This window comes from Prinia subflava, chromosome 4 (genome assembly GCF_021018805.1).
Source record: "Prinia subflava isolate CZ2003 ecotype Zambia chromosome 4, Cam_Psub_1.2, whole genome shotgun sequence".
In the NCBI taxonomy this organism is placed as follows: domain Eukaryota; kingdom Metazoa; phylum Chordata; class Aves; order Passeriformes; family Cisticolidae; genus Prinia; species Prinia subflava.
In genome coordinates this window covers 225412-253189 of record NC_086250.1, presented here as the reverse complement: position 1 = coordinate 253189, position 27778 = coordinate 225412, and the positions used below count along the sequence as shown (strand labels likewise).

General features: G+C 48.9%; 1 protein-coding gene across 1 annotated transcript; it reads left to right on the top strand.

Moving 5' to 3' along the window:
- The first annotated feature begins 378 nt into the window (after positions 1–378).
- On the top strand, positions 379–24346 carry LOC134549489 (sodium- and chloride-dependent GABA transporter 1-like). Its single transcript, XM_063395047.1, has 14 exons — positions 379–665; positions 5269–5400; positions 6085–6185; positions 8696–8805; positions 9168–9300; positions 10482–10616; positions 12073–12176; positions 12471–12595; positions 13713–13825; positions 18288–18419; positions 19133–19235; positions 19646–19746; positions 20619–20786; positions 23533–24346. Exons 1-14 carry the CDS (start codon positions 425–427, stop codon positions 23635–23637), a joined length of 1803 nt encoding a protein of 600 aa, XP_063251117.1. The 5' UTR covers positions 379–424; the 3' UTR covers positions 23638–24346.
- Positions 24347–27778: the final 3432 nt, after the last annotated feature.

The window sequence follows — 27778 nt, the reverse complement described above, 5'->3', positions numbered from 1 at the left end:
TTGGCTAGCTGGGCCACACAAACTCTCAGATGGCTCTGTGGCTGCTGTACTCAGTTTTGGACCCCAGACCTGGGAGCTGTGGCCTTCATCGTGCCCTCCTCCACTGTCACTCTGACAGGACAGATATATTTCTCTGCTCTGCGGTCGGTCACTCAAAACCTGTGGTTTTGCTGCATGCCTACTGGGCCCAGAGCTCTTCCTGCAGAGCACTGGGATGAGAAGCAGATGAGAGTTAAAGGATTTGTTATGGAATGGTAACAACCAAGTCTGACACAGTACATTGACACAGGACACCTTCCTTCTCTCCTTTCTCACCAGGAGCTTTGCCCAGTGCATCCCATCTTGTCTTCACGTGGCCAGGGCAGAAACTGCCTCTCCTGCTCCTCCAGCCCCTCAGCAAGAGTGGACGTACATCTGAGTCACCATGGGCAAGATGGACAACACCTCCGTGGAGCTGATCTCTCCCTCTGAGGTGAAGCAGGCAGCCCTGGAGGAGCCGGAGCCCATCAGCGCTGAGGTCGTGAGCACCAAGAAGAAGAAGAAGGAGATCCCAGACAGAGGTTCCTGGAAGGGGAAATTTGACTTCTTGCTATCCTGTGTGGGCTATGCTATTGGTCTGGGCAACGTCTGGCGCTTCCCTTATCTCTGTGGCAAGAATGGAGGAGGTGAGAGAAATGCACAATGAGCAGGCTTATCCCTGAGCAGGTTTTGGTTTGGTGTGGGTCTGGGCAAGGGAGTGGTCCTCCAGCTGAGAGCTCTCCCACATGGTGGGAGTTATTAAGGTGTCCAGAGACAAGTTCCCATGATCTGTGGGTTTTACTAGCAAGTGCAGGTTGGGGAGACGCAGTCCAAAGAAATAAAACAAGCAGTTTGAGTTCTGACATGCTTGTGCAGGCCAAATTTGCAGGGCAAAAAAAGCATGTGGACCTAATTTACTTACAGGGAGGGCTATGCACGAATAGGCACCAGTTGGATTCTGGAGCCCCTCCAGAGAAACCAGTTTGCGTCCACTAAAGGTGGGGTTCTCCTCAGTCTAGTGTATTCTCAAGGGAATTGTCCCTTCTCAGCTACAGAATTTCTGCACAGCTTGGATCAAGTCAGAAAACACACTTCTGTGCCTCTAAAATGGTGCTCTTTCTTCAGCCTTGTCAGAGAGATGCTTTTGTGGAGGGGAGTATGGGTAGGTGTCAGTAGAGCAGAGGCTCGCTCTCCTCACTCCATGCTGAGCTCTCCCATTGCTTGTGCCTGTTACTAAAACAGCCTTCCTTCCCTATGAAGAGCTGCTCACTTCCTTGAACCATTTTACAGACTTCCCACACAAGTCCAAACACCTTTTCCTCACCTTTAAGGCTGTATGTATAATTTTAGTTTTGCCTGCTAGTCTTCTCATATTGCTCTTTGCTTCCCTCTTAGCTCTTCCTGGCCTGGCGCCCCCATCCCAAGTGCCACACTCATTCATTCTGTGCTGAGGGTCTCTTCTTATGTTTCTTCTCCATATCTTTTTTATTTTCCTTTTACCTTTGGCCCTCATAACGTATCGCTAGCCCATTTCTACTGTCACAGGCAGTGTAGGATGCTCTTCTGCTCCAGCCCTGGAAAAGAGAAGGGTCTTGCTCCCTGAAGCAATGTCCATTTAACTTCACGGCATTTAAGGGTATCTAGGCCTTTTCTCTGAAGCATGTGGAGTAAGTCCTAGCAGGAGACCAGAAAGTCAGCAATTTTGACAAGAAGATTTCTAACTGAGCATTTTGTTTTCGTAGAATTGTAGAATCACAGGATGATCTAGGTTGGAAAGGACCTTAAAGATCATCCAGTTCCAAACCCACTGCCAAAGGCAAGGACACCTTCCACTAGGTTGCTCAAAGCCTAGTACAACATCCAACCCGGCCATGAACACTTTCAGGAATGGGGCATCCACAGCTCTTTGGGTTTTGTGGATAGGTGGAAGTGTGCAGCTGAGCTGAGTGAGCTTTATGGGAACATCCAGGCCTGCCCTGGGGAGCCATCAATGCCAGAGCCATGGCGCAGGTTTGTCACCTTTGTCTGCCACGCCCTGACTGCCAGCTCTCCTCACAGAACGTTTCCCCGTGGCTGGCCAGCATCTGTCCAGTGGCTGCTGCGCCATCTCAAGTCTCACACCGCCTCCGTGCTGCCCGTGGCTGTCTCCTCGCGCATACAGGTGCAGACGGCAATGCCTATAATTAGATGAGAGGTGTTGTGAAGCTAAAATCGATCCTATGTATAAGGTCAGCTGGGCACCTAGGACAGAGGGTGCTGCAGAGGTGTGGAGTGCTATTATTAGTATTAGCGATGGCACACGGGGTGATCTCTGCCCTGGCAGCCGCGGGCACGCAGAGGGAGCAGCCGGCTATGAGCAGAAACGCCAGGCAGAAGAACTGCGGGAATTGGTTCCCAAGCACCCTGCCTGCCCTGCCTCTTCGTGCCGTTCGTGGCAGCCTGGATGGCTCCTTCCTCTCGCCGCTGCCAGCAGTGGCTGCCGGAGGCACGGCCGCTGCCGCAGCCGGCACGAAGGGGCGAGCGGAGCTGCCGCTGACGCACGGAAGCGTCACCGGGAGCCGGAGCGGAGCGAGGCAGGGGCGCACGGCAGCTCCTTCGCGACCGGGTGGGCACCGCCTCGGCTCTGCCCCGACGGAGGCGCCTCCGGAGCTCAGCAGACTGTGGGTGGGACTCTAATTTTAGCGTCCTGCATGTGCGCTGCTCAGAGCACGGTCGTGTGGGCTGCTTCCATTACGCACAGGCAAATTGAACTGAATGGAAATATTGTCTTCTCACTTCCCGCTGTCACATTGCATCGGCTCACGGCTGGTTTGCTCGGCGCAGGGAGCCCAGGGCACGGCAGCCCCCCGCTCGGCCGATCCGCTGCGGGGAGCAGGCTTCACCCAAAGGGGTGCCTGGGCTCCCTGCTGGCCCTGCATGCAGCTGGATGTGCCCAGCTGTGCCCATGGCTCCAGCCTCTGCACTGATCTCCAGCCTTATACAGTCCCTCTGATCTCAACAGGATTGTACCGGACTCCAAATTCACTCTAAATGCGGCTCAGAACATGCTAAAAATTGCCTGTGAGATCCTAAGCTTAAATAGCTTGAGAGAGAAATAATTCTTTAAATAAGCATCCAGCACTCCTCATTTGTGCACTGAGACTCAAAGCAGCAGCATAACAAATAACAGCTTGTAATGCTCAATTTTTGATTCGTGGGCAGTGTTCCCTGTTTTAAGGATTAATTGTTCTTCTCTGCTGTAGAACATTAGGAGCAGGCAGATTTGGGGCTGGACAGTGAGCGCCAGGCGCTGTTGATCCTTCCTTGCCTCCAAGGGTCTGAGCAGGACCAGCGTCATCACCCCTTTGACACCCATGGATCTGGACAAGATGGGACTTTCACAAGGTCACGCACAACTGTATTGTGCACTGGCCTGCAAAATTCAGATAAAAATTTCAGAACTGATTCCCCACCTGGCTGTACAGGACCTGGGGATATTATCCATGCCTGCTTGGGGACCTGGCCCTCTGGTGTGGCAGTGTCATTGCCAACAGCCCTCAGGTCAAGGAGGTGGTCTGGTTTGTAAATTTTCCATTATTCTTGAGACTCTTTGTCAAGCCAGGATGAAAGACTTGTGTCCAAAAGTTTATTTGTTGTTTTTTTTTCCCAGTCTGACAATCTGATAAGATCTTTCACCTACAAACCTTCCTGACCTGCTGTAGATGAGAAATGCAGGATCGTCAAAGCTGCAACCAAATTTCATTAATTGCTAGCACTGAAGCAAGGAAGAGACTTGCAGTGCTGCTAAGCTCAGCCTCCAAACTCCACAGCAGCAGGACGGCAGCAGCCGTGTCCTCGGAGCAGACACTGGCTTCCTGCAGGGCTCTCAGGGGGCTGACCCTACGGGCCGTGGTGTCTAGCGAGCACACAGGGGAGGCTGCTGAGCAGGCACAGTCGTGCCCAAAGCTGTTCTCTCCTGTGTGCCAGGCTGCTGGTGAAGCCAAGAGCCTGCACTTCCATGCCAGCTTGTGATTCAGGCTCGTGGTCACCGAGCTGCTGGCACAGAGAGTGTTTTCTCCCCACCACCCACTGCCAGCTCCTCTTGCATACTGCCTCCCATGGACTGGCATGCCGGGTGCTGGCACCTGCCTCTCCCAGCTGGGTTCAGCTCCCTGCTTGACAAGCAGATGTCCCCAGCTGGATGTCCCCTGAGCCAGCATCCCTGGCTGTGCCTGGCTACTTCCCTGCCCTCAGAGAACAGCTGCTGGAACCTGGCTCTTGCGGGTGCAAGCTGGGCCACAGCTCTCCAGAGTGGCTTTGCTCGCTGGTTCCATGTTTGCTTTCCCACAGTTATCTGGAGAAGAAGACTCAGACTGACACCTCAGCCTTAAGGCTAGTGCAGGAATGAGTGCTGTCCTGAGCATGGCCAGCTGGTTCTGGGCAAATTGAGTGTCCTCCCTCTGTCCCCAGGCAGCATCTTCTGTTTGTCCTTCTCAGAAATGATAGCCCACTCCAGTACATGGATGAGAAAGATAAAAAATGGGCTTTGTCCCACATCCTAGAAGTCAGGATGACCTGAACTTGTACAGCCTTCCAATCACACAGCAAAACTCTCCTCTTCTAATTGCTCTTCTAAAAACTGGGTGCCAGTAATATCTCTAGTGAATGAGTGTTCTACCTCCTTTCTAGTGATGAGATGATTTCCATAGGGCCATGAAGAAGAATATTTTCACAAGAATTTTAAGGGTAAAACCTAAAACACAGGTGGGGTGGTATATGGCACTATTACAAGAGCCAATACAGTCTTGGTCACAGTTTTCTTAAAAGACTGAAACAGCTATAAACAAAGAAAGCAGTGGCCAGTGCCAAATATTCCTGTGCACTATTCCCTCAAGAAGAAGAATTGAAAGCTTCTTCAGGTAAGACAGAAAGCATCAGCAAGTTACCAATGTCAGCGTCCAAGCTTTTGGGTTTGTTGTCAGAGTGGTTTTAGGATTATCTAAACAGCTAACAAAGGCAGCCTGGCATTGCACAGCTCGTGATGCGAGTGTGTATGTACACATGGTACATACATACCCACAGTGGTAAGGGGAAGGCAGCAGTGACCTCCGTGGGAGACTCACCCAACACACCAACTCCAGCTGCAAACTGTCACCTCTGGGAGAGGCTGCTCCTCATCACATGGGTGCTGCAGAGCAAGAAGCTGCAGCTGGAGCTATTTCCTTCTTCATCAAAGGGGAAACTGCCTGATAACATTGCTCCTTCTTTCAGGGGCCTTCCTTATCCCCTATTTCCTGACACTGGTGTTTGCTGGGATTCCTCTCTTCCTGCTGGAAACTGCTCTGGGCCAGTATACCTCTGTTGGTGGACTGGGAGTCTGGAGATTAGCACCCATGTTCAAAGGTACTGTGCTCTATGTTTGTAACAATAATAGTAACTAGAGGGAAAACCCCATTAATGATTTGAAGGCAAATCAGCAAATCCCTGGGGGCTGGGATGGGGTGGCAGATGAGGGGAGGGTTTTTCCCCTCTGTCTTTATCAAGTTGTTCTTGACCTCGATGTGTGCGGTCACTAACATCACTATGCTCTGTTCAAGCACTTTTGTGTGGTGACAAGGGACTTTATGAGCAGTATGGACTGTGATGAAGGGGCCCTGGTTGCAGGAGATGCTTTGTTTTCCCAAGCCTCCCTGCACATGCTTTCTTGAATTGCATGGGAATGCAACCTGTTGCGATGCTTGACGTGACTGTTTTCTAGAAGCCAATGGTTATTTAGAAGTGCCTTGGATGTGGGAAAGTGCAGTTCTGCTGGGGTAGTGACAAGATGCTGTTTTCATGGAGCTCTCTCCATAAAGTATGGGTAGCACACTGAAAGGTAGCACTGTTCCCCCAGTGGAAATGGGTGGCTGAGAGACGTGAGGGAATGAACCTCCCTTGCTGACCAGCGCACAATGCAACTATAGCACACTCTGTGTTAATGAGCTGATTCCCTTTTTCTGGTTTCCAAAAAAACCTTGCTGTGGTGCCCATGAACTTCCTTGGGTACTGGAGATCTGGACTGATGCTGCACTCTGCCTTCATCCGCAGGCGTGGGACTGGCAGCCATGGTTCTGTCCTTCTGGCTGAACATCTACTACATTGTCATCATCGCCTGGGCTCTCTACTACCTGTTCAACTCCTTCACTGCGGTGAGTCGCGGGCTGTCCGCAGCCTGGCACTGCCTGTGGGCTGGTCCTCACTCCACTTGTGGGCAGTGATTGTTGATCATCCACAGCAGGCTCCAGCTGCTTGCCATTTGTGCAAAGAGCCCTTCCTGAGGGGGTTCATCAGCCCTGCAGGCAGTTTTGTATTGCTGATGGGTAGTGACACTTGTCCTCTGGAGGGGATGGTCCCATCCCCTCTACAGGAATTGTTCCCCACTCACTTCAGTCTTTAAAACTCACCCTGTGTTTCTGTTTTATTTCTAAGCTGCTCGAATCTGAGCTGCACGTTTCCAGAACTGGTTTTGTCAGATTTGGTCACATCATGGTTTTATTTCTCAGGGCTTACTCCTTATCTTAATTAGTTTTTATTCACTCCTCTCTTGATAAATGATATCCAAGGGATTTTTTTCTGCTGGGAAAATGATTCAGAGAGTATCTAGGCATCTGCTTGTGACTGTCCTTCAGTGTGGGCTTTGGTGTTATGGTTTATAGTAGATTCCTATTCCATAGCAGGGCCTTCTACCATACAAGGCTAGAATCACACCCCGTATTAACTTCTTGGTAGCTGAATTATTTATTTCAGCCCAGAAACTGGTAAGAGTTTTCTTAATGTAACTCCCCGAGCAATCTGCAGCCTTAAAGACATCAGCTCCATGGTTCAAATGGGATCTTTTTAAATGTCATTTAGATATAACCCAGAAATACTATTGTGGGCACTGTACATCCAATTTACTTTTTGTTCCAGTAAAAATTTCAAGTATCCATCAAGACTTTTGCTGAATCATTCCATTTGGCATTCCCAATTCTGCTTTTACCACCAATACCACCTATAACTGTAGGGTCCTGGATCTAGAATAAAATTACTGACTGTGGGTGATTAGATGCATCCTCAGGGATTCCCAAATCAACAGAGGTGTTCCCCGAAGTAACCCATCCCAGCTACACCCTGGGCAGGATGCATCTTAGGATGAGGCTTTGGAACATTCAGGCGTTACAGACCTGGCTGATGACAGTGTTTTCATGTACATAGGCAGATCCAGGTGTTTGGCTCAAGACCTTTTCCTTTACTACAGATAATAATTCCAAATTCCCAAAAGGACCCAAGGTGCAAGTGAAAAAGCTAGGCTGATGTCTGTCCCCTGTGCCTCCTAAATTGGACTATGAGTATTTTGAACTGTAATAGGACCCCAGCCTGCCTTCTGCAATTTCTGTCCTCTGAAATTCAGAGGAAATGGAGCAGCAACAAACTGTCCCTCAGTCTGCCCCTCCTTGTGAGAGCTCTGCTGCTTCTCTAATAACATACAGACACTGAAGAGCTGCTGTGCAGCACTGCTCGAGCCATTGCCTTTTTTTCAGTGCAGTTAGCAAGCCCTCATGAAATCACCAGATGGGTGCAGTGGCCTGGGTGGCCACTGGAATGTCACCTCCACCCCTTCAATTCTGCCAGGATACCACGTTTGAAGGTATCATCTGCTGGAGCGAACAGATTTAGATGGAGCAGTGAAGGCAGCACTTAAAGGCACTGATGCCACAAGGCACTTAAAACACAGATAGTACTTTTGAATAGGTCTATGTTCATGGAAGAATAGGGATGGGTACAAACATCTTCTTAAAGCTTTGTTAAGCTGGAGCCTCAAGTCTTATCTGCAGAGGGAAATTACCCAGAATAGCTGTTCTGCCTTTATCTACACGCACTGTGCTAGGGAAAAGAGGTAGCTGCTTGTGGAGACATATCCGAGCTCTTTTCCTTGGGCTGGCTCAGCCGTGGCCCTGCATGGCCCGGGTGAGCTGCCCTGCCACACATACGTGGCCCCTGGCACTGCTGCTTCACTGCCTGCAGTGCCAGAGCTGAGTGCACCAAGCCTGTAGTGTTGTGCTGCCTCACACTGCTGCCCGCGGTATAAACATCTGCCAGGAATCCCTTGGTGCTGCTTATAATCAGGGCATGGACAGCCATGAAACAGCTGCTGTCCTGTACAATTTACTCCCGTGCTTGTGTCAGAATAGTTTGTTTGTGTAGACAACCCAATGCCTCCATTCTCAGGGCCATGTTGCTTTTTGAGTATTGAAGTTGGTGTAAATGAAGCATAAGAAACAAGTCACTGCTTATTCTTTGTGCAGTAAATTCCAGCCACTTGCTGAGTGAAGCTAGCAAAAAGCTGTAATGGTTATAAACACAATATTCCTTAAAAGTATTTTAATTTGTAGGTATTAATTATCAACAGTTAATTGGAAGTGGTTTCTATGTGGGGAATTGCTGACATTTTATCGGAGCTACGGCATTGCCCTAATCGTGCAATGGTATTTTTTTCCTGGAAAATCCTTGTCACAATTTATCATATTTTTCCATTATTTGGCTACAAGGGCATGCCTATTCACTGGAGCTACCTGTTATCTTTGCAAAAAACCCTAAGAGGTTTCAGTTAAAAAGAAGCCAGATTTCACTTGAGAGCTATCCCATGGATGGTAACCCTGCTGTCCTTGTACCGGTGCAGGACCTGCCATGGCAGAACTGTGGGAATGCCTGGAACACAGACCGCTGCTTCTCCAACTACTCCCTGAACGACACCACCAACCTCACCAGCGCTGTCACCGAGTTCTGGGAGTACGTCCCCAACCTGCCTACACCAGGTTTCTCCCCCTCCCCCTGGTCATTGTGCCTGCCCACCAGGGCTGCAGCCGTGCCAGTTGGCTGTGTTCCTTGGCAGCTTTGGCAGGAGGGCATTACAGCCAGCCACTGGCCATGATGGGCATGGGGTGCACTGTGCAGGTGCAGGTCCGATGGATGGGCAGGCCTCTCCTCCTCCCTTTATCCCATCACGATGAACCTCAGTTCTCTGTAGGGGTTTGGGGGTTCTCACACTTGTCTACACCTGGCCCTTCACCTTCCAGCCACCTGTGGGAGCTCCGAATCCCTCTGCCCTTGGCTGTTAGCCTTCCTCCTAATGCAGTGTCTCCCCCGCTTAGGAGGAACATGCATCAGATGTCCGGAGGCCTCGGGGAGCCTGGCAGCATCCGCTGGCCCCTGGCTGGCACGCTGGCCCTGGCCTGGCTGCTGGTCTACTTCTCCATCTGGAAGGGTGTGGAGTGGACAGGCAAGGTACAGTGTGAGGGCCGGGTCTTTGGTGCTGCCTCTCATTGCTGCGCTGTCAAAATGTCCTCCAGACTCAATTTTATTTAAATGTCCATAACTAAGGTTATGGTGTTCAGAGGCAAAATCACAGTAGATACAATTCCTGACATTTATCTTTCACAGCTGTAAAAATTGCTACCATGTTTATGGTAATTTTCATTCTAAGTGTAGAGAATACCTCTTGACTGTAAGGTCATGAGTCTGAGCACATATTCTTTTTGGGAAGAGGCATTTTCAGAAATTACTTGTATTTCCCACTTTGGGACAGCCCTTTGAGAGAGCAGAACTTCTTGTGGCATCCTCCTTGACAATCACAGTCTCTTAAATTGCCTCTGGTGAGAAAAATCTCACCATCTCCTTTGAAAATTTCCCTGCTGCCCTTTGGATACTGGTGGGAGACCTTCAGATGAGAAGCCCGTTGTTATTCCCTGGGCAGTGTTCCAGGCTAGCACAGCAGAAAGGTAATTGCTTCGTTTAGTGAAACAGTGGTGCTGAGATGCTGGGATGTGTTATTTAGAGCACAGCGTGATGCAGCAGGACACTATTATGAAAGAAATAATCTAGAGTAGAGATCAGAAAAAAGCACTTCAGGGGTAGGTCACCTAAGCTGTTAGCTTCCCCAGTCGGTCTCAAACAGGCTTTAGCTAAGCAGCCACAGCAAAGCCCTGGTGATTACTGGTGTGGGCCCTGACATGAGAGGTGGCACATACCTGTAAGATCCTGGAACAGTGCTGAAAAGAAAGCAGTGGAATCAAGGCAACTCATTTTGCTTGATGCATTGGTCGAGAGAAATAACAGCTTTAGCTCTGCAAAATAAGGATATGATGACTTCAGGGGATTACTTCTGTGGACTAAAATTATCCCTGTGCAATTCCCTTGTCTTTGGGCATTTCATCCAGACTTCAGCATGCTACTTTTGTGATGAGTGTGTCCTTGTGTATCATTGGCAGGGAGAAACCTCAAACAGCCAGAAACGTTCTTAGCATGGGAATGGCAGACACAAGTGCAAGGAAGTGCTGCTGAAAGTGGCTGTGCTTGGGAGCCTGTCCCCCTCAAAGGAGAACATGCCAGACTCAATGACACCACGGGCAGGAAAGCTCCTGGGCACTGGTGGACTGATGGCTTCTCTCCCTTGGGGTCTTTTTCAGGTGGTGTATTTCTCAGCCACCTACCCCTACTTCATGCTTTTCATCCTCTTGTTCCGGGGAGTCACACTGCCAGGAGCCAAGGAGGGGATCCTCTTCTACCTCACGCCTGACTTCAGGAAGCTCTCTGACTCTGAGGTTTGTAACCTAGTGAGGAAAGCTCTTATCTCCCAGCTGTCTCTGCATTAGGCTTCCCCAGACACTTCCCATGAATACTGTAAGTACTTAAAATAACACTGGAATAACCCTGTTCAAGTATTCATGACCCATGTCCCATAGGCTGAGACAAAACTGAGGGACAGGTCCTTCACATGTGGAAATCTGTGCAGCAGCTCTGTTGTGCTCAAGCAGTGTTATCCACGGGGTGTGGGGAGCCCGAAGTTATCCTGACAGAGGGGCCTCTCCTCTGGGCTGGGAATGCCTCATTTCACTGACTGTCCTAGGGCTGCTGGTCTGCTCTTGTTCTGGTGGTCCCAGAGAAAGAATGATATGGTGCTGGCACGGGGGCCTCAGAAGGAGCACAAGCACAGCAGCACACACAGCAGCAGTGTTTGGAAGTGCTGAAGTGAGTGGTGGCCAGTGATGTGTTCTTGGTCACTGGAAGCAGAAAGGAGACCCGGGAGGAACAGAGACACCTGCAAAAATGAAGTTTTTCAGGAGACACAGACTCTGCATTTTTAAGCAGCGATACTGCCATGGTTCCAAAGTCACCAGTTGTGAGAGTAGGGACAACTGGACATCCATCATTTCACAGTGAGGGTCCCAATGATCCCTCTTTCAGGACACTGTATGTAACTGTACTACCAACTGCGTTGGCTCTAATGCAGGAAAAAGGGCCCTAAAGACCAGAACAGTTGTGTAAATGCTATGCAATTAAGGAACAAACAGTCTGCCTTCTTTTCTTGAACTTTCTAAGCCTGAAGACCTTAAGGCATTGGGACCAGCTTTGCAAGCTGTCCTCTGCAGTTGTTTGCACAAACAGCTCCATGTTGGAAAATCAGACACACTAGTGGAAGGGAAATGGAGGGTGTGAGAACAGGATGTGGGTCTCTGAGTGGAGCAGCATCCCTCAGGGGAACATGTGAGAAAGCAAACACACACACTGAGACTCAGCAAGAGTCCCTTGTGATCTGCATGGGATACTGTTCAGAAATGGATGACCTTCCATCCGTCCCATCCATCCCATCAGAAGGCTGGGGTATATGTCTGATGCTGGGCCAGGCTGCGCTTCGATACACTTGGCACGTGGGAAGGATGCAGATCCCCTACTTTCCAGTACATCTGTACATGAAGGGCCCGACAGTAAAGCTCTGGAGAGGCACTTTTGACAAGGCCGTGTAGTGATAGGACACGGGGAATGGCTTTAAACTGAAAGAGAATAGCTCTAGATTAGATGGTAGTAAGAAACTCTTGACTCGGCCCTACTGACAGGATTCCCTCAGGTCCTGGACACCCCAGTGGGCTGGACACGCATGCACACAGCTCCACAGTCTGCACCCAGTCCCCCTGCTAGCCCTGCACTGAGCTGCTGCAGGACATGCACCTGCAGCACAGGGTCTCCTGCTGCACTCCTCTTCTAGCTCCTTCTCCACAGGTCTGGATGGATGCAGCCACTCAGATCTTCTTCTCCTATGGCCTGGGGCTGGGCTCCCTCATTGCTCTGGGCAGCTACAACACTTTCCACAACAACGTCTACAGGTCAGTTGTTTTTTCCATCCTCCTGTGTGGCATGGAGTGCCCATGGGTGAGGCAGGGGGCTGTAATGAATCTGCCTGATCTCTGCTCTCCCCTTGCTGGCACCATGCAGCCTGGGGGACAGGCTGTAATCTCTGTAGAGGGGCTCCCTGCCTGCAGGACACTTAGTATGTCACCTCTGCTACCCATCCAAGGCACAGAGCCAGCTCTCTGCAGGGCTTGGTCGTTTGTTTACCCCACCCTCTGTGCTTGGTAGGGACCTGCAGGCAGGGTTTTTTCTCTCTTTCTCTCTTCCAGAGACTCCATTATTGTCTGTTGTATAAACTCCACCACAAGCATATTTGCAGGATTTGTTATTTTCTCTATCATTGGCTTCATGTCACACATCACAAAGAAGTCGGTGTCAGAGCTGGCCTCCTCAGGTAAGCAGAAACCCAGGTTCAAATGCAACAGCAACTTGTGAGAACTATTTGTCACTGAGTGTGGGGTCTTTCCTGACTACTTGTGCTGAAGTTTTATTTTGCTGTAGTGAAATGTTTAGGCCATTTGCTGTCTGAAACCTTCCTATGGAGAGTAGATACTGCCCATGTTTTCAGTAGATGTGATCAAAATTTGGAATCCCATTTTCATGCAAGATATTGAGACTGTGATCTTGATGCCTTGAGAGGCTACCTGGAACAGAGGCCAGATATTGTTAAAGGAATAAAGGAGGTATTTATTAAAAGGCCTTCAAGGGATACACCTTGGGCAGTACAAGAGCCTGGCCGAGGCTACACCCAAGATGGACACCCGATCATGAGGTTTCCCACTTTTATAAGTTTTGGTCCATTTACATATTGGGATTAATTCTCTAATGACAGCTTCAGGTTATGAAGTCCCATCTTCCCAGATTGGTCCCCTCAATTCACTGTTTTTTATATTTTTTGGTCCTGAAGATGTAAGGGTGTGCTTGGTTCTCAGGCTGGAAAAGGATTGTTTTATCTAACTAAACTGTGAAGAGAACTTGCTAACACTTTATATGAAGCTCAGAGTTATATATTAATGCAGTATGGAATCTGAAAAATATGAAAGCTGAAACTTAAGGCATCAGTCTCAGAATAATTTTTTAACCAAGATGGGACTGTGTCTTTCTGCACGAAGACGTATTTTGAAATTGCTGTCTTTCCAGAGAAAGCTTTTATCTCAAGAAACAGCTTTTTGTGATGGAAAAAAAAGGCACCAGGAAAGTTATAACCAGCTCTCAATATTGGTTTATTATTCTAGCAAAGTGCTCCAGCTCCATTTGGTTGCAATAATTTGATGATTTTCTTGCTTGCAGGACTTGTTTCTCCGATCATTTCTGTCTCCCCATCTTATCCATGTGCCTCCCACCGAGCTGATGTGTCACAGGCACCAAGGCTCAGGTGTTCCTAGCTCCTATATGAAAACCCCTGAATTCTTGGCTGTAATTTTTGACTCTCTCTTTAACCATGGCCCTTAGCTCAGACTTCCATCAAATGCTTTGTAAACATGGGCTCATCCCTCTTTTCTTTACTGCAGGCCCTGGGCTGGCTTTCCTTGCCTACCCTCAGGTTGTCACACAGTTGCCCTTGTCCCCACTCTGGTCAATCCTCTTCTTCTCCATGCTGATGATGCTGGGTCTGGACAGTCAGGTGAGACAAGCCAGGGACAGAGTGGGGCAAGTTACGAAAATGTCTCCAGGTACATGGCGGTGTCCCCTTCTGCACTTGGGACAGTGCTGAGCAGAGTGGGCTTTTACTGTCTCATGGTGTGAGGGCTCTGCTTTCCTGCAGTACTTTGGCATTGTTGTTGATGCCAACAGCAACCCTGAGTAGAGCTGCAGCTCCCTGGCCTGGTCCATATGTTAGCAGGGATAGATCCTGGCAGAAGGAAGAGAGTCATGCCTTGGAAAAGACTGGTGCCTGGGTACTCTGACTGCTTTGCCATCTTATCTGATGGCAAAGTTTTACAAGATACTTGAGGGGGAAGCAGTTAGATGTAGCAAAATGTCTCCACCCTGCCCCCTCAGAGCCCTCACAAAAGGAAACCAAACAAAAACCATTATCTCTGCATTTTTACAAGTGGTGATAGGTTTTTTTCCTGATAATTCAGCATAAAAGTAGCTGCCCAGTGAAGCAGTGAATTGCAGCATGCCTTCCTTTTGAGTGCATCAAAAGCAAAGGTTCCTGCAAAAACTTGCACTCAGTCTGTCATATCTGCCCTTGTGCCCCCATACTCTTCCCTTGCAGTACAAACCACCAGTACAAAATGGATGCTTGGTTGGATTACAGGTAGAGTTCCTGAACCCAAGCCTACTTCACAATCATGCTCAAACCTGTTCCTGAAGTGTGTCCTGGTTTCCAGGAAAATGTAATCAACCAAATCTGGTTTTCAATCATGTCACACTCTCATAAACACTTTGTAAAGCTCATGAATGCATTACCACAGACATTATTTAGGAAAAAAAAAACAAAAAAAAAACCACCCCACCCAAAACAAAAAAACAACCAAACCCCCCCACCAAAACAAACAAAACCCCCACCAAACCAAATAATACCTAATGTTCTGAAAGAAACTACATTTACAGAAAAAAAAATCTGCATGGATTATTCACTCAGTGCTGGTAAATCGAGACATGACAATAAGCCCTCTAAGCACTCTGTAATTTATTTGCTGCATTTGCTTCTAAAATACCCCTTGAATTCTCCGTGTCCTTTCTGACAGCCAGTTTGGGAGGGCAGGCAGTCTGTTGGGGAGCTGTCATTGCCTGGAGGAAGACGCTGGGGGGAATGAAGCATCAAAAGGAGAACAACCCTTTAAAAAGCACAGCGAAATACATGTGAAGATGCTTTCTGTCTGCATGCTGGAGCTCTGATTCATTCAAACACACCAGCAACAGTATGGCAGCTTATGCATATAAACCAGTGAACACAGGCTGCTACAATGGCTGCAATTCCACATGCATTTTGAAGTATTCCGTTAAAAAGAAAAAAGGTTTTTCTACGTGCTGATTACATATCCTTTGCGGCATTTGCAAATGGGGAGCAGGCATTTTTCGTTTGGGTCAGCAGCCCCGTTGATGAGGCACAGCAGGGCCGTAGGGCGTTTCCTGCACCCCAGGGCTGCTGGACTGAGCCTGTCATTTGTCTCTGGCAGGGCAGGGCCCTGTAGCACAGCAGGGGAAGGGAGGCTGGGCTGGGATCTGTGTGTGTGATGCAGCCAAGCTCCAGCCCTTTAGTGACGGTGGGAGGAGGTCCAGCCAGTCTCCTACGGATGCAGCCCAGCTCCATCTGCCTCTTCCTGCCAGGGTGTTCATCCACTCTGCAGTTCCTGGAGTGGGATGAGTGACTTGTACTGACAGATGCCTCTCTCCTGTGCCCTCACTCGTGTGCCTTGGTGTTCCCTCTGCTCTGATCCATCCAGGCTTCAGCTCTCTCCCGTCCAGACCCTCTTTCATAATATGCTAATGCATCCTTTTAACCTACCAGTTTCCAGGTCAGGCATTTATTGCTCAGGGGAGCTGGCAAGCCTTGTGACTGCCAGCCTGTGTCTGTCCCATGTGAGGCTGCCTCGCATGGGTTGGCCATGAGGATTTGCAGCTGCCAGCAGTGAGACCACTCCCATTGATCCCTGCCGCACATCCGGCAGCCGTGGTCAAACTCCTCACGAGTCCGTGCATCCCAGTCGGGTGCTCTGTGTGGCTCAGGAGGGAATAGCAAGCCATTGGCACCGGAGGAGGGTGGCAGAGAGACTCTCCTTCAGACAGAGGTGCCACACCTGTACTGACTCCCGAGCCCAGATTACTGGACTCAGCAAATTGTGAAATGATTAGGCCCCTAAAGGGGAAAAGGAGCAAAAGAGAAAAGTTAATGGAAATAAAATGCTTGGGAAAGAAATAATATAATGAGGTGAGGCATGAAGAAAAGATTATGTGCTAAAGATTGTGGCTGGAGGGGGTTGGTGGAAAAAGCAGAATTTTTAGGAAGGCAGACTGCAGTGGCAAGAACAGAAGGCACCAGTGCTCAGCTCCTTGCCACTCTGAAAGCAGTGTGCTTTCATTCAGGTGCCTACATGCACAAGCAGCCAAGGTTTGGTCTGTAAGCTGGGAAAAGGGAGCCCCATGCCCACCAGCTGCAGTCCCTGGAGCTGGAAAGGTAAGCCTCCTCCAGGCTGCATCCCCTGTGAAGTCTGAGGCTGTCATGAGGCAATTTTCAGTAAATAGTGTGAAGGTCATTGCCTGTTCCATGGATAGAAAAAGCATTTGCTTCTCCGCCTTATCCATTACACAGGAGCTTAATTTTGATAGGAGACAAAGAGAATTCAGCTTACTTTGTAGCCCTGTTCCTCATCACCCATGTCCCTGTCTTTCCTTCTGTGCATTCCTTGATTTTGATCGTTCTTCCTGCACCACAGGGATGTCAGCTTTCCTCCATGCCATTATCTAGGGCATACTTTTCTTCTCTCCTTTTCTGCTGGACATTACCCTCTGTCCCCAACCAGGGCCGTTCCCCTCCAAATGCATTTCCCTTTCTGGTCTCAGATCCCCTGGCCCTGCCATGGCTGTGGCAGTGCCTGGCTGTGCATCCATGTGGAAGGAATAGCTTTTGACAGTGGGTTTTTAGTCATGCTATCTCTTCACACTGTGGTGCCAGCTCAGGCCTGACTCTTCCAGACAACAAGCCAGGTGGGATGGGGTGAAGAGCTCACTGTCAATGACTATGAAGGCAGCTTAACCCACGCGTGAACAGCAAAAAATGCTTTCATGGCACTTGTGTCCAACATATAAAGCTTAGCTCATTAAAAATTCAAGTGGAAGACGTTGAGCTTTGATGGTCTGAGAATGCTGACTTTCCATGCAGATATAAAACCCTGGGCATACACATCTCCCTTTGCCTTGCTCTGGCCCACGTTGAAGCCAGCCCCAGCAGTCAGCAGTATGCAAGCTCTTCTACCATCCCTGCCCAGCTATAGGCTCAGGCATTCTGTTTTTCTTCCACACATCTTCCCAACCCTCTGCTGCTCTTTTTGGTCTGTATGCCTCCACCTCCACTCTAGGGGTTTTATTCCTTCCCTGGGACAGGGAAGTCCCTGACACCCAAAAGTGATGAAACCACTTTCATTTTTGTTGCACTGGCTTGTACATTTGCTCAGTGTGACCAGGGAAGCCAGTTTGCAGCCCTCATAAATTCCCAGGGTTGTTGCCAGAGGCACGATGTGCTCTCTGAGAGAGGTGTGTTACCTGTAGTTTCTGGGAGCGAGATATAAATCTCACAATTTATCAAGAGATAGGAGAGAAGGATGCACTTCACATATATACAGTTATACTGCCCTTGTGCCAGAAGGCAGATCCAGAAGGAAAACTGGAAGGCAACACTCATGGGGATTTCGTTATGTGTTATGGTGCAGACAACATTATTACACTGTGCCTGGTACAACTCTGCGCAAACCATCCAGGGGTTTCCACCTCTAGAAAGATGATGTGCTGTGAGGATGGGCTTCTGGTGGGCTGCATGCATTTAATGGTTTGTGCTTGAAAAGGGGAAATAAAGTCAAGGACTGGGTCATCAGAGATGCTGTTATTCACATGCATGCGAGACTGGATAATGCAGGTCCTTGTTGAGCATTTAGATCGTTGAACAGCACAAATGCTGTTGCCACAGGCTGAGAAGAGAAGGGAAGTGCAATGAGCGTCTTGCACATGTCCTAGCAGCAGCCAGACACACAGCTGTGGCACAGGGCCTGGCAGTGTGGGGAGCAGGGTGGTGATGGGGAGGCCCTAGAGAATTTGTGGGAAGAAAGAGGAGGCTTTTCATGAGAAGGAAAAGGCAGAGATTTCTCTCAGCTATTTTTAAGTATTTAACTTTGGTGCTCCTAGCTCCATCTATATTCAGTGGGAGGAGAGATGAATTTTCAGAAGATGGTTCAGACCATCTTTGTGCAGAGATGCCTCTTCCTTTTCTTGAGTCTTCAGAGTCCATAAATCATTAAAGTTCTCAACACTGAAGTTAAATGTGTGTGGGTTAAGTTACATAGATAGATAGATAGATAGATAGATAGATAGATAGATAGATAGATGGATGGAGATATATCCTTGGTGTATGCCTTTTCCTGTAGTTCTGCACTGTGGAAGGTTTCATTACAGCCCTGATGGATGAATATCCTCGAGTCCTAAGAGCCAGGAAGAAGATCTTCATCGCAGTAGTCTGCTTCATCTCTTACCTCATTGGATTCTCCAACATCACCCAGGTACAGATGGCTGTGCTTGTACCTCCATTCCTGACATCTTTCTGGCCACTTGGCATAGCACAGCACCAAAGCTTTGGGAGAAGTGACAGCACTTCCCTATTCTGGATAAAGGGGTTTGCACATCACTGCTACATCTCAACTGACTCAGGATGCCTCCATAATTTTTACCATCATCCTTTTGTCAGTCTGGCCTGTTGTTCTGCTATTTGCAGTAAGGACTCAAGCCAACAGAGCCAAAATTCAGGGAATGCTTGCTGCAAAGAGTTAAGATCACACAGAGGAAGCCCCCCCCTGTTGGGGGCTTGAACCTCTGGAGCTGAAGCCAAGGTTCACATGAGGGGACATGAGGGCTAAGTGATCTGGACACCATTTGTGGAGCAGTGTGGGTTCATGAGGAGGCAAGGCAAAACTCTGGGGAGGAGCAGAGCAGACTAAATTGACTCCTTCTAAAGCAGGGAAATAGATCCTAGTGGATTCCTTCTTTTCTCCTCACCCTTGGCTATGCCTGAACGGGCTGGCTAATTGTCTGCAAGAGCACATCAGTTCTGCTGCTCGGAACCAGACTCCAGTGGAAACATTGCAACAGTGGCTCTACTGTTCAAAGAAGTTAACATTAAACCAACAGACATGGACAGCAACAATCCAAGCTTCTGGCTGATGTTGTCGATCATAATCTGTAACTGAACTCCTTGATCCTGTTTTTGTCTTTTCAGGGTGGCATTTATGTCTTCAAGCTGTTTGATTACTACTCAGCCAGTGGCATGTGTCTTCTCTTTCTTGTCTTCTTTGAGACCATCTCAATTTCTTGGTGTTATGGTAAGCACAAAACACCTTGTTCCTTCGTTTTCTCCGTGGGCATGGTGACTTACTGAAAAAGCCAAAGCCAGTGAAGACAATGACAATTTTGCAACCCAAAATAGCTTAGACTGATAACTTCAGAAAACCATGAGTGGAAGGCTGTCATCTCACTTCTCCAGGCCATCACAAAGACCTCTGCACAGGCTGGCAGATGGCCAGGGCCCTTCCCTCTGGGCCCTCAAGAGGACACAAGGAACATGGAAGCTGTTAGCAGGAGTTTGTGTCCCAGCACCCCCTCCCCTCTAGCTAATGCTTCTCGTGCCACACTGCCACCTTCTTGCTGTGCCTGGCCTGTGCTCTGCCACAAGAAGAGGTGAAGACCACGGTGCAGAGATGGGGTCTTTCTCAATGATCATTTCTTCTTGTAGGTGTGAACAGGTTTTACAGGAACATTGAAGAAATGATTGGCTACAAGCCTTGCATCTGGTGGAAGATCTGCTGGGCCTTCTTCACACCTCTTGTCTGCCTGGTAAGATCTAGGGAATCCTGTGTGCAGGACTGGGTCTAGAAAGGCCTCTAGGTGGGCCGTAGGGAAACAAGGGAAACAATATGTTCTCAACCCAGCACAGGTGTGGTGCCAGGGGGTCCCCAGGCAGCCTGGAGATGGGTAAAGTGATACAAGAGCCTCTTTTGCTCTGCCTGCTGGAAATCAGCCATAAAATCATTCTAGATGATTGCTTTTAATCTAAATGAGGCCATCAGTTCTTCTTCTTCTTTTTTTTTTTCTTTTTTTTCTTTTTTTCTTTTTTTCTTTTTTTCTTTTTTTCTTTTTTTCTTTTTTTCTTTTTTTCTTTTTTTCTTTTTTTTTTCCTGAGATGCCAGAAGATAAGCAAAGTAATTTAATGGTTTAAAAATCTGTTATTGGCTCTGGCTTTCAGCTACTCCAGCTTCAGCCTCTGAAGGCTTATGAGAACAAAAGCAATTATCAAATGCAGGATACCTTACTGCAGAACAGTCTGGCCTTTTGCAGGTTCCTGCCCTTCCAGCAGAAGTAGTGCAGGGAGTGGTGTGATAAGGCCAGGGATAGGGAGATGAAGACTCCTGATATCAGCTGTGAGGACGCTGTTTCCTTGCGCAGGAAGGAAGGAGGCTGCTGTGGAGGCTGCTGCTTGTCTGAGTCGTCTAGTAAAGGGAGTGCAGGGGTATTCCAATTCCAGCTTTTTACACAGGATACAGAGAAATGATATGAAATTACCAATTGTTGGGCTGGAAGAATCTAGACAGATGTAAAGAGCTGTTGGGTTCCTATAAGGCTGTTGGGAGCTAAGAGGGTTATGAAGGAAAGAATTGCTGGACCCTGATTTTGCACTTTGCCCTGCAATGTCTGGTGTTCTTTTCCAGGGTGTGTTCTTCTTCAGTGTGGTGGAAATGACCCCTCTGACACTGGGAAAGTACATCTATCCTGCGTGGGGACAAGGCATCGGTTGGCTCATGGCCCTGTCCTCCATGGTTCTGATTCCAGGGTACATGCTCTACTCGTTCTTCACCTCAAGAGGGACTCTCCGGCAGGTAGGAACAGCTTCACCACCCTGCCCTTTGCTCAGGGTAAGCTCCTCCCCAAACTAAACCCACACCAAGCAGACTCTGGGCTGACAGAGCTGTCAGAGTGCACCAGGTTGGTGCTGCAGGAGCTCTGTGCTCCATCTCCCCCAGGGAGGGTTCAGATCAGTCCCAGTGCACTGAGCAGCCCCCAATGACACGGGCTCCCTGGAGAGGACCTGCCAGCACAGCTGAGCAGGCTGTGTCTAACCCTGGGAGCTCTGCTGGGCTGTGGCTGCACATGCAGCCAGACTTTCAGGTGGTCTACCCTTATGTCTGTTGTTCCTCATTCACACTTGTGTGATCATCACCACAAAAATGGAGTCCTCCTCCCCTGACTATCCCTTTGGCATGGGGTACTAGAGCCATGGAAGACTTTGGGAAGAAATCCTTGAGGTTTCTTGACCCAGAGAAATCCCAGCCCCTGACAATTCCTGGCTATGAACATGTTTGCTTGGCACTCCTCAGCAGGGAGATTGGCATCCTCCAGGCATTCTGAGTCCTGAAATGTCTCAGGTTAGGCCCTGCTAGCAGCAGAAACAAGCACAGGGGTGCTTTGTCATGTGCCCTTCAGAGAACACTCAGTGACTGAGGGGTTAGGAAGTAAGAAAGACCCACAATACCCACCACACTAGTCTTGTTAAAACATTTCATTTAGTAATTTGAGCAGGATTTTATGTAGCAGTGAATCATGATTCTCTATGTCATACCCAGCACTTACTGTTAAGATTTTATTTGCAGTGTTGACATTCAGTCTTGAGAGCACTGTGCCCCAAATCCCTGGCTCAGTGCTTACAGTTGTAAGAAGGCACCCCAGGAGTGTTGATTCACGGCTTTCCCAGCCCAGCTGGAACAGCAACCAGATGCCATCTAAATCACATGAGTTTATTTTAGGAATGCTGCATTTTTAACAAAGTTTGACTCAAAAAAGTTGTGGCTGGAATTACTGGGCTGAGGTCAGCTTCAGGTTCTCTACCTTTGAGGTGGAGTTGCAGGTGGATATGAGTTTTCTTCCTCCCAGCATTCCATTTGGATGGGCTCTGATGTGGGAACTGGGTGGGTTTGGGGTCTCAGATCTACTTTAAATTTCTGGTTTCTTGTCTGAAGCTGGGTTTAGGCACTTGTCCTTCCTGCAGGACCCAAGCCAGGGTGTTATGTCAAGCCACTTCATAGATTTCGATTGAAGGTTGAAGGCTAGTGCAGTTTCAGCAGTAGGTCCTCTCTCAGACATTTTCAGGGTTCCTTATTCACACATAACGTGAGTTGGAAAAGGGGGAGAGGGAAGCCTGAAAGTGCAGGTATGGGTTCAACCCTTTGCCCAGTCTCAATCCTGTTTGCCTGGAGATGGAGAAAGCACATGGCAGCATCTGGGGGAGCCCAGACTGGTCTGCGACCTCTCAGGAGTAGCTCAACTCCTCGTGCCCAAAGGCTCGTGCCAAATGTATCCGTAGCCCTTCCAAGGGGCTGTGCACTCCTGTGCTGCCCCAGAGGCTTGGAGGGAAGCTCGTCAGTGTGTTTCCACCCATCCCCTCAGCATCTTGTGCAGCACATCAGCACCAGGCTGATGTGCACCCTCCCTCTTTGACTCTTCCTCTAGCATTGCCCACAAACATCACGAGACCCAGACCCCCTCTCAATCATTCACTGACCTAGGAGTGAGCAGCAGATGGCAGCAGGAAGAAAGTAGGCTAATCTGTGTGTGCGTGTGTTGGCATCAGAGAGACAGAGAGAATTTTTGGCCTCTTATATGCATAGATCCTGGATTAATTTGTAATAGAGCTTGAGCTGGAGGGAAATTAGATGCCAATCCTGAATAAAGTAGTTTTGACAGACAGGAAAGATTACAAGTAATTTTGATCCTACTGAGCGTGAATGTGAGAGGGGAAAAAATACCATGAATGGCAGAAGCAGTTCAGTGAATGTTTCAGGGAATTTACCCAGCATTAGCCACTTCAGTGGTGTTGGAGTGTAGGAGCTTGTTTCCCTTTATTGGAAAGAGGTTCTACCTGTCTTAGTGATGTCTGTTCAGGTCAGGCTTAATCCTCCTCTGCATTCTCTTCTGCAGTGCACAGCATCATTCCCTCCCTGACTGGCAAAACGAATTCATTCTTTTTCATCATTCCTGATGCTCAATCCACATGCCTCCAGTAATGATTTGCCCCTCCATATTTTCCTGGGTTCTTGCTTCACTTTACTTGGCTTTGGAATTTTCATTTGATCAGCCTAGGGTGACAGGAATTGCTGCTGTGCAGAGGTTTGGGCAGGTGGATGTTCTGATCGGCATCAAAGGCACAGACACTAACCTTGTTAACCTGCTGTAGTTACTTAGTAATGCTTTGTAATCAACCCTAATTGGAAAATAGGTCTGCTCTGAAGCCTGTGGCATTGCAGCTCTTTCTTCTTTCTCCTTGCAGCTGGTCTTGCCTAGTAACAGTTTGACTCTGTTACCAGGATGCTCCCCATATTTCAGATAAAAGGAGGAGCTGCTGTGCTCTATCCGGCAGCAAAGCAGAGGTGACTTGCAGAGTCTTTTGGGGTACTGCCAAATGCTGCTGGAGGAGTCCCTCTGTGCACCATCCCTTTGTGCCCTAACCAGAGTCACCTCTGAGCCCCGGGACAAGGGTCCCAACCCTCAGCTGCTGCCATCCATGCTGGCTGTCCTGCTGCTGCTGCCCCAGGCCTGGCTGACACACTCTCTCCTTTCATTCCCGGGCAGCGTTTGCAGCAGATGACGCAGCCCAGGCCCGAGGCGCACGCCCAGAACAACGGCCTCCAGCCAAAGACGTCCCTGAATGGGAGGATCTCGGACGCCGCCGTGTAGGAGGGAAGCCCGAGCTCCTCGCCCTGCCCTGTAGTTGCTCACTCCACATTGTCCCTCGAGCTCCTCTGGCACAGCTTGCTGTCCCTGGCTCTGCAGTGGCTTTCGCTTGTCCAAGAGAGGACCTGGTGGGGGAACCTGCTCATGGCTCTTTCTCCTGGCATGGTTGACTAAAGCCCTGAACAAGCTGCCGCCAGGGCGTTGTGAGGTGACCACCTTCATCCTGCAACATCCTGGTCCAGGCCCTCAGGGAGGAGCAGCTGCTGCCCATGTCTTTCTCCTCCTGAGGAGAGGTGGTGTCTCTAGAGAGCTTAGACTGATTGTTATCCACTTGCCTGCTTTTCTTGCCTTTCCGTGTGAAACTCCACAGAGCATCCCCCAGCACACAGCTGTGCTTCACCCCAGAGAGATCCCTGTCACCAGGTTCGAATCCCAGATGGCTGTTGATTGATGGAGCATAAAACACCAGCAAATACATAACTGGAGGGGATGTGCAGAACAAAAGATTCTAGTGCAGAAAGAGGGATTCTAGTGAGGAGTCCTGCATGTTAGTAGCTGTAGGACATCACCCCACACCTGGAGAAGGGCTTGGGGACAGTATGTGCTGCTCACAGTGCAATGTTTCATCCCTGCAGTCTCCAGATACGTTTGCTGCATCCATTGAGGCTGGCACTGTGAGCCAGAGCCCAGCAGAACAGTCAGCATTTCTTTTCTGGAGCATCCTGCCCTCCATAGCTGTGTGCAGTAGTCACACCCTGACCCTAAAAAAGCAGCTGAAAGGGTAAATGGAGGGTTCTCTGCTACAGGCTATTCAAGTCTCCCACTGACCACAACAAGCTTCGTGCAGAGACAAGGCTGTGTGATAAAAAGATTTTCCAGCACTGTGTAAATCTCCACCCAAGATAAAACAGGGTAGTCCCTGCCAAGCACCCTCCCTGGCTGTGTCCCTGGGTGGGAAACTCAGATGGAGCATGATGCCCATGGATGGATCAGTTTATACCTTTTTCAGGAAGTGGCCACTCCTAAATCCCAGCTGGCGGAAGGCAAGAATTCCTGAGGCAGTTGGCAGGATGTAGCCACCATGTTTAGACCCAGGCCTGTGAACCAGTGCTGACTTCCCTTGGGAAGTGTCTGTTCAGCCAGCTGCTGTCTCTGGCACACCCCAACTCCCAACACATAAACCACAGAGGGCTGTGAGCTCTTGTAGACGGTGCTGGAGGAGTGTAACACCTTGGAGAAGGCTGGCAAGTGTTTCAGAGCCATCCTAAAACAGCAGCAGATTTCTTGGTTGTAAAGCTTTGTGAAAGGAGGTGGCTCATCATAGCACCACGGGTAGGTGTGACAGTGACGCTCCCAATTGTGCCAGCCTCCCAGTGACCCCACACAGAGATATCCTTGTACACAGTCTGATGAGCACACGTGCTGTGCCTTAGTGCTGATTAGTCTCTTCCCTCCCCTGGCACAGCATTGCCAGGTCTGCTCACACTCCCAGCTTCAGATGAGAATCAACAAACTCGTAAATGAGCATTCAAGCAAGGTACGTCGCACCCATCTCTCCTGGCAGAGTCTGTTCTCAGAAGTGACACACTGCAGTCCCCCAGGGGTCCTGCTGCAGTGACAGATGAGTGATGAGCCTTTGCACAATTGTCTTGTTCTCCAATAGTACCTTCAGAATGCTGCAGGTTGGCCCTGCACTGCTCGTCCCCACAACTTGCCAGAGCATGGGGCCAACCTGCTCCTGCCAATCTTCCAGCCTGTGGATCAGTAACAGAAGGAAGAAAGAAGTTTTCTGGTAAAAGGTAAAGTGAGATCCCTTTGGGAGTGGTCCCCTGCCAACTCTTTGGTGCATCTTGATTAATGTTGCTTCAGATGTGTAACCAATTTGTATTTGTACGCATGATTCTCAGCAGTTATGGCTGCTGGGCATTAAGTGCATGTTGTGTGGTCTCCAACACCCCAAGCTGAGATCACGCCCTGTCCCACCTGTAATTGTTACAGTGTTTGTGTCAAAAAAATCGCATCTGTTAAATAGACATGAGGAAGTGCTGTATTTATAGGCTTGGTCTTGTAATGCCAAAAGCCAAACACTGAAAGCTGCAATCATAGCTCATCACCATTAATCTCAGCTAGTTTACAGACATGTCATTTTCCTTGTCCCTTGATTGTCTGTGCCACTGTAGCTGAAAATTTCTATTCCAATTTCACCTATCTTTATGAACTGGGGCAATAAGGAAACCACTCTTTATAAACATGTATGTCCTTAGAGTGGGACATCTGTGTTCAAAAGATATGTTAAAGCTCTGAACTTTGCAGTAATGGCCCTTACTAGAGGCCTGCTTTTGCCTGTGCAGCCAGGTCCCATAACATCCCTCCCCTCAAATGCAGACTAAGGGTGGCACAGGTGGGTGATGGGCAATGGACTCAAGTTTTGAGTGAGGCCGTAAAACCATGGAAGACTTCATTTCTTCCAATTTCATTGGGGCAGCTCAGGTCTGAGGAAGAACAAAGCAATGTCGGTGGTAATTTTTTAAATTCTTGGCCAAAGAGCTTGATTGCTGGCAGAGCTGTTCAAAGGTTTTTCCTCCAGGGGAGTTGAGAAGAAAGGGTCCAGAAAACAAAGTTCTTTCCCTGGTTGCTGAGGAAATTTCTAAAACCCCAATTCCCGTTTGCTAGGATTTTAGCCCCAGCATCTCTCTGGCCATCTCTCTGCCTTGCCTGTGGCACTTCATTCCAGATGTAGCAGCAGGGGCTGCTCATAATAATGACATTTGATGAGATTTAACCATTTTCTCAGTTTTCTGCTTGTGACCTTCTCCTTTGCTCTCCCTCCTGCCCTGCTGCTTTTTGTTCTCTTGCCTCAGTCCTTCCCCACTATCATTTGTCCAGTGGAAATTATCTACCTCAGCTTTCTTCCTCCTGCTTTCTTAGTTCTACTATTGTGAAATTACAACTCTCTCTCCTTTCTCTTCTATTCTTTCCTCATTTCTATCTCTTTCTATTACCACAAGCCTCTCTTCCCAGTTTCTCTCATGTGGTCTCCTTCCAGCTTAGAACTCCTTCCTGCATGCCTGTGGCTTAGGCTCTCGCTGTGTCCATGCTCAGCACTTCTGCCTACTGAAAGCTGGAGCTCAGGATCCCACAGAGGATCCCAGCTTTTCACAGGATCCAGGCCCTAAGAACCGATTTCCATCCCCATATCAAAATTATAATGAAGTTCCAGATATTTCTCTTCCTCTTTGCACCAGAAAATACTGTGCCAAGGAATGCTATCTCCTGATATTACTAGAAAGACATTTCAACCCACATTCCACCACTGTGCCCAGAGCTGTGCCTGTTCTGAAACATTCTGTGGGCTTTTCCTGCTTTTGCACTATTTTATTTCCACTGTGAATATTTGGATCTGTGAAGTCTGGCATGCATAACCTTGCAGGTAGGAATTTGCCCTTAGTCAAGCTCTGTCTGATGGACTGATCGCCTTCTCCAGCGTTTCAAACTCATCCCATCCTTAGCACTAGAAGAGCCTTCCCACCTCCACACACACGTTTTCCATCTAGTGAGGAGTCAGGGGTGTTGATGGACTCCCTTAAGCTCATCCCACACCTCTGAAATTCCACTGTGGGTGGGTCTGTCAAAGCAGCCATCTCTGGTCACTGACTGTAAGAACGGCTTTTGTCCTGTTCCCAGGGTGTTCCCACATGTGCTGCCCACCCCTCTGCTCCTCACTCCTTCTCACTCACCCAGAGGAGCGGATACATAGCCAGGGTGTGGAATGCTCCCCTCTCCTCACTGCTGTGGTTCAGAAGGGGATTGTGCTCCCCTGTCCTCACCTACAGCACTCCTCCTGCCTTTGCTCTGTCCCCTCACCTCTCCAGCACCTGCCAGCCTCTCCCTCCCACCATAGGCAACTGCTTGAAATAATCCTTTATGAAACCTGTTAATTCTAAGGAGCTATTTAGGGATCTGTGTTCAAATCCCTCTGAAATCCTCTTTTTCCTGAGGCCTGCAAAATATAAAATAAATGCCACTGCCCCCATCCTCTGCTGCAGCAGGGGTGACACAGGCCATGGGAAAGGCAGGATTGTTCTGGTGCTGCTCAAGAGCTGCTTTCCCTGGAGATCCAGGTGTGATCCTCTCCCCTGGGAGA